The sequence below is a fragment of the Apis dorsata genome, unplaced genomic scaffold (assembly GCF_000469605.1).
Source record: "Apis dorsata unplaced genomic scaffold, Apis dorsata 1.3 scaffold_1104, whole genome shotgun sequence".
NCBI classification, from domain to species: Eukaryota; Metazoa; Arthropoda; class Insecta; order Hymenoptera; family Apidae; genus Apis; species Apis dorsata.
In genome coordinates, this window is record NW_006264202.1 from 32,905 (window position 1) to 40,297 (window position 7,393).

A 7,393-nucleotide genomic window follows, 5' to 3' on the forward strand; every position below is an offset into this window, starting at 1 on the left:
GTCACGTTCACGGGGCCAAGGACGTCGACCTCGTCGTCCGAATTCAGATCGGTGAAGTCGAGGTCGCAGAGCTCGAGAGGCCGTTTCAGTTTCTTAACCAGCTCCTCCCAGTGCAACTCGTTCTCGGATTTCTTTGCTTCTTGAGGTTTCGCGGGCAGATTGTCCCCGGTCGGTGACTTCAACACGTCCGCCTTCGACTTGGACTTGGCGAGACCCTCCTTCGCCTTCGAGATCAGTCCGCTCATGTCCCCTATCCTATGGAGAGGGGGATGAAGAATGATCGTGATTGGAGGGTAAAAATGAACGTTTGTCGGTGACTTATCGCTGAATAGCTCAATTGTTAATTGTTAATTGCATGGATAAAATTTTTATCCCTAATATAATATTGTATAATTGTAATTTAATTTTTTCCCATCATCAATATTTTTTACTCCTGAATTGAACGGATATATACGAAGAAAACTACAGAGAATGGAATCGAGATTTGTTACATTTCATTCTATCGATATACGCTTCGTTCCGAATATTTTACGTTTTTTTCATTACACAAATTTTCATGGAAAATGGAAGGTCACGTTTAAAATTACCTGGAAACCTTCTCCTCGACGGGGCTGCTCGGTATAAGATTTTGAGCGGCCAACTTTTGCGTGAGATCCTTCACGGTCCCTTCCCTCTTCAATTGTAGAACCACTCGACGATCCTCGTCCTCGTCGGTGTGATTACCCTCGTCGCACTCGACACCCTCGTCAGGGCTCTTCCCGTACCAAGGCTTCTTCTCCTCGGAGTCGAGCTTGTTCGCGGCGTTCATCAGAGGCGTCAAATCCTTCCTGCTGTTCGTCCTGGATAACTTATTCGACGGCGAGTCCGCATTTCTTTCGTACGACGTGCCGTTCGTGTAACGCAGCCCGTTCGTCGCGTAGGGACCTTCGTTCAACGGGAAATCCGTTCATTTGTTCGTGATTAATTAACTTATTACTCCCTACGGTTGCTATTATTATTTGATTAGATGATTAGGTTGGAATTGCGTGGAGGGAGTAGCTCAGTTATGTGCGCTCAGGGTGTTAATATATTCGTGGAACGCTTTCGGATTCTAGAGACCAAATATAAATATAAAAATTTCCGATTTATGTTTTTGTAGAACATTAACTCTCTCATTTTTCATGAAATTTGAAAAATTTTATCTCTACAATAAAATAGTATTAACTAAAATCATAGCAAATGCTTTCAAGATTTCCAAGATGTCTTGATCTAATTCGTTACAAAAGAAAATTGCACAATCAAATAACCGAAATCGACTACGTTTCGTGTGAAAAGTGACTCATGCACAATCCTTCTACACCTCAAAATCTCAAAGTCTAAGATTGACTTCTTAAAAAATAAACGACAAAGCATTTGGAATAAAATTTCTAATCCCAACGCAATTCCTCTCCAATAATCAATTACTCACTTTCCTGATCGTCCGAGGGCACCACGGATGCTCGCATGTTCGCCGTGGCTTCCTGCTGCTCCCTGATAAAGCTCCTCTGCCTCTCGGCTCGTTCCCTTCGACGTCTCAACGCCGGTGTCACGCCAACGTCCACTGAAACCGGCGATATACGTCACTTCTTTCTTACCTCGACAACTCTCGCCCCATCACTTTCTCCCGTCGTGAACAATAATTTACTATTTAACCGATTTGAGCGGCACACCGATCCTGCTTATCGACCCATCGTTTTCATCCCCCACAGAATCGCGCGATCGGCCAACTTTCATTTTGATTTATCGCCCGATCGAAAACGTCCCCCGACGACACTCGCGATAAATCCTCGTCACGCGCGTGTCGTTTCTACGCGGTTCACGAAACAAAAATATACGCCGCGCCTATCAATTATTTCGTCGAATTTATACCGATCGATCTATCTCGTATCCTCGTTTATTCGATTCGTTCGCGTTGCGAGGGAAAGAGATATTTGGGACAGGATTATTGGAATATTCCGGTCCTGATCGTTATTTCGTGGATGGACAGAAACGACGGAGTGAATTTCAGTGAAATCGGTAAATTTACACCGTTCGAAATTCGAGTTTTATTTCGTGTTTTATATATATAGATAGACGATAGGAGGTTTAGTTTGTTATTATTGAATGAAAAAGAAATTATGTTTCTAGCGTTGAAATTATCGTCTGAATTTCTTTCTTCGAATATTTCATAAAGCAAAAGGTAAGAATGAATAATATTTTTCACGGGAAAGGGGAGAAGCATTACTTCTTGGTGATCAATCAGGATGATAAATTATAATATTTCAACTGTGAATTTCAATAATGCGATGAATAATGAATGGCAAAATACAGTGTTCGAAATAAAATTAGCATTCTCCCTATAGAGCTTTACAAATCAATAATATAACTTCATTTCCATAAACCATCCAACTATCTTAATATTCCCGTATAATTTCTAAATCGAAACTGAACAAGAGACGACAATGCAAAGATTGACAACTTACATGCCAATCTTATTTCCTTTCCCAAAACCAAAGTGCGAAGAATCCGAATCGATCGAGACGAAGATTCGTACGCGATCAATGAGCGACGATCGAATAATCTCCTCGAACAATAACAATACGATAAACCCAAGTAAACAAAGGACGAGGACGAGAGCTCGATCACCATCTCGATCCCCGACATCGACTCCGGTTTCCGGTTCGCCGAGTTCACGCCGCGCACTTGACCATGATCAACAACCTGGCCGACTGTTTTCCGCGACGGGTTGCTCGATCACGGCCTCCCCCCTATCCCAGCGAAACTACGCTTTTCGCTCGGGCCACGAGCGGGCAGTTCGCATTCGCAGCGTGCTGCATCCGCAACGGAACGCGCGGGGGAAACCGCAAGGTCTCTCTCCCGAGAGAGGGACGATCCGTTAACGCGGAAATCGCCGCTCGTGGGCGTCGAAGTTCGTATTCATCGCGCGGTCGAATCGTTAACGAGCGGATCTGCGACGTATATACCCTCCGTACACGCTCTGTGTGAAAGTGAAAACGTGTTTTTGGTTTCGGGAGAAGATGAGATTAGGATATGTTAGGGAGCGTGTAAAAATTGCGATTCTATATCCTCGAATTGTCGATAAATAAGATTAGGGATATTATTTTTTTATTTATATTCGAGTTGTGTTAAGATTATGTGTTATTTGTATGTTAGGGAGTTAAGTAGACTCAGCTCAAGGGTTAAAGAATTTTTTAAGATTGAAGAATGTATGTGTTGTTAAGGTCATTGTTTTGAACAAGTTTTCTTTAGTTTCTAGGAGTGTGAATGTATTTCTAATATAAATTGTATAATGATAACTTAATCTAAGCAAAGAAGATGAAACATTAATGGTTAGATTAGATTAGGTTAGGTTTATCCTACTCTTCGTACATTGTAGCATGAATTATTTAACATATTGGAGTAAATTAGTTCAATTGACGTATTAAAACTTTGTTCGTTTAATAACTATTACATTCCTATATAATTTAATATATTATCTACCAATAAAAAAGGGAAATTGATAATAGATTATGGGTTAAAATAAATTAAATTTAATCTAAATAATGAAAGAAAAAATTTAATGGATGGATTTTTTTTTATTCGATTAAAAACTGTCTATAATTAGAGAAGAGTTGTTCAAAATAATGATGTTAACATATCTCAAAGAATAATCGAATATTGTGTTATTTCATTGAAATGCAAGATTTATCTATTTCTATTTCTCTTTTACACAAAATACACGAGATATTTTATCTATAACAAAATTATATCTAAAATAACAAATTTAATAAAAAAAAAAAAATTCGATCCATCTTTGGACAGCGCATACAATCAACGTAACAACGTGAAAGAAGACATCTCACCTTTGTTCTCCTTGTAGCTGCCATTCAATTGAACCTCGCCTAGATGACCCTGCGAACTTTGAGAGCTGCTCGACTCGTCGTCGTCGTCGGGCAAACTCGAGTTTAGCGTGTTGTTCAGAGAGCTTAGACCCAACGAGTGGTTGAGCCGTGGACTTAGTCGCGCGTTCAAGGACATCGACAATGGGGACGTGCCCGTCGAGTGCCGCCGGGATTTTCGCCGTTCGTGCGAATCCACCAGGGACTTCCGGTTTCGCAGCGTCTTCCTGTGGGAGGGAAACGCTCCAGAGTGAATTATTGTGTTCGCGTCTCGGTGACTGTGCGCTTTTATCCCAAACCGAGTTTCTATTTTCACGATTTCGAATAAGACCGCGCTTAGTCGTTGACTCGTATCACTGAGTATAGAATAGGAAAGTTTGGCGCGACCATGTTGGGCTGTACTACTGATCGTTTCGGTTCTTTAGTTGAAATTTATTAAGCGAGAAATACAGTTACTAGATTAAATATTTGATTATTAATCATGGATCTGCTTTCGATATTTGTTATTCATTGATCTTGACTGGATTGGATTTAATCTTCTAATTTAACGATATAAGAATAGGGAATATGAGATATCTTTAAATGAATCTTTATATGCGTTCAATGGAACTTGTGTATAATATTATTGATATATTTTGAAGGTTTTTCTCATAGAGATTATTATATTTTACAATCATTATAAGAAGAATTTTTAGAAATTTCAGACATTTGAATTTTCTAAAAAGAATTTGTCTAAAAAATTACGAATAATCTTAATTCTTCTCGAAACAATCAATTTAAACCCTGTTTTACACTTTCCTAAATTGACCAAGATAAGCTAGACAACTTAAGTGACGATACCTGATATTATCATCCAGCTGGCGAATAGGCGAACCTCTATCGTTCCCATCCTCGTGATGCAGCACCGCCTCGTAGATCTGAAATTGCCTTAGTAGATCAAGATCGGTTCCTTGCTTGGACATGTACCTCTGGATGATGCCCTCTATCCCTTGCTCCTCCAAACAGTCGACCTGATCGTAATAAGTGTCCTGATCCGGTATACCGTTCAAACACTTGTTGACCAACGTCGTCGCGTATATCAGCAATTCCGTGTCGGCCGCGTCGTAATCCTTCAACAGCTTCATCACGTTCGTCCATGGTATCATGCCTCTGGACGTATCGACCGATCTAACGGCTCTGACCAGCAACAGACTGTTCGTCTCGACGTATTCGACGAACACAAGCAGAAGCTTGAGCGCGGTCTTCACCACTAATCGGAAGCGGCTCGCTATTAACGTGTATAACCACTGGACCGTCTGACCGTGTTCCATCACTCCATTCATACCGTCCACGTAGAGCATCACCTGGCCAAGAGCTGTGCACCAACATGAAAGAAAAAGAAGATAATTAAATCGATTTCTTACGAGTTTGTTTTATTTTTAAAAGTGTATTTTTAGGTATCGAATATGTTGTTAAAAATATTACGAGGAAGATTTTGTTTATTGTTTGTTTAAGAATTGTTTAGAGTGTCGGATAAGTTATATTTAGAAGATTGTTTTTCAGAAATATAGTTTTGAATGAGTTAATCAGTGTCTTAATTGGTTCGGATGAAAGATTTACGAATGTAGAAATATCAGAGATGAAATAAAGTTAATTGTAATATTTGTGAATTTTAGAGATACCGAGATATAGTTCAATTTCAAATAAATATAAATGGAAAATTTGAATGAAAAATTTTCTTTTAAATATATGAGATGTATAATAAATTCGTTTTTTCTTCAAACAATATTTATATAACAAGAAATTAAATTTCTATAACTAGCTTTAAAATAATCAATTGTCTTTATTTTAAATTAAATTCCCTCTCTTTTAATTGTTCGATATTAATCGAATATCCAAGATTTATGCGTTTCGAGCAAAATTCCCCGAAACTTGATAAACCTCTGCAAACACACAGCCTCCCTCCAAAAAAAAATATTTACACAAACAATGCACGACTACATCCTCATCAAAATATATATTCGTCATGCGTCAAAATCTATAGTACAGAAAACAATTTTAGTCCCTTCAGACGAATCCATATTCAACGAAAAACAATTCCATAAACAAACGAAACTTTCGTTACATTTCCCATCCACGGTTCCCATCCCTTCGAAAAATCGAAAAATTCATGAATGAAACAAAAGTTCTACCGTGCAACCCTAATTCCTGGATTAAAACATAGACGCGTGTGTGGTTCATTAATTTCGCGTGAATTATAATCTTTAAAATGATGGTATCTTTGTTTTCCCCGAGCAACGAAACTCTCTCATACCACACTTTGCTCCTCTTGTTTTGTTCACGATATATACTTACTGATAAAAGTTGAGATGAAAAAGTAATCATTTGCGAATTCGTATTTACATTTCTTATGTTCTGAGATAAATAGATTGAAAATCAAAATAAAAACATAGAGAGATTACATTTCTTATGTTCTGAGATAAATAGATTGAAAATCAAAATAAAAACATAGAGGGATTACATTTCTTCTTTTTCATCATTATGTGATCCTGGTGAATTTTTCTAGAATCAATCCTCCAAGAAATATTGTACGAATATTACTTATACTCTATAAATACAATATATTTATAATTTCTATAAATTAATTTTGAAAACAATTACCAATATAATATATTTTACATATCGATTTTGGAAAATTAGAAAAGAAAATTAAATTTCTAATCGAATATTTATCGCAAATTTGATTCGAAATTCCTATTTTTCTCACTTTGAAAATATAATTTAACAGAGTTAACAAAGTTTTCTAAATAGATCGTAAAAACAATTCGTTTGCGTTTTCGAAAACACCTGTACAGATAAAATTTGTATCAAGATTCAACAATATTTTACAAAAGAGGAAGGTAGCAAACAGGAAAACAGTTCAATTGGAGAAGAAACAGACGAAAATGCTATGCAAAACACGGAGTAGAAGCCCAAACAGGAAGCCCATAAATCAATGAAATTCGATAATCTCTTGGAATACCTACGATTTTCCTGTAACACAGTTTGGTATCGACCATTTGAAGTTCGATACGACTTCGGTGGTTAACTCGATGCTTTTGATATCGAAGTTGTGGGTCTCAGAGCGAGCAAGTTCGACTGGTGGTACCCAATAACGGCGATCAGGATTGCTCATGCTTAATATCGATATTGAAACCGGTAATCTGTGAACAACTAACGCCAAAGAGCTCAAAGTGTTCCACGATAATTTTAAGTGTTTCGACAGAAACTGCTCGTTAAAAATTATTACATGATCTTGTTCTAAAAGTTTGCAAGAAACGATTCTTTATATAACTTTTGAAAACCTTATTTATGGGATGGACGATACGAATATTTGTAAACTTCACCGATATTTTTATACATTGAAATATTTAAATAATATTTTTATAACTCGATAAAATATTTTGTACTCGGCAATATAAAATTCTAGATACGAAATCGAGATATTCGATAATAATTAAAGGGAAAAAAAAAAAAAA

At 37.4% G+C, this 7,393-nt stretch overlaps 1 protein-coding gene across 1 annotated transcript in view; it reads right to left on the reverse strand.

Annotated features, from left to right (window-relative positions):
• Nucleotides 1-7,393, reverse strand: part of LOC102676207 (FH1/FH2 domain-containing protein 3) — a 209,166-nt gene that overhangs the window by 29,248 nt on the left and 172,525 nt on the right. Inside the window, exons 7-11 of the mRNA XM_031514681.1 lie at nt 4,737-5,250; nt 3,861-4,123; nt 1,448-1,579; nt 588-924; nt 4-255 (exon numbers count right to left, since the gene is read on the reverse strand). Coding sequence (XP_031370541.1) covers nt 4-255; nt 588-924; nt 1,448-1,579; nt 3,861-4,123; nt 4,737-5,250 — 1,498 coding nt within the window. The remainder of the gene's footprint in view (nt 1-3; nt 256-587; nt 925-1,447; nt 1,580-3,860; nt 4,124-4,736; nt 5,251-7,393) is intronic.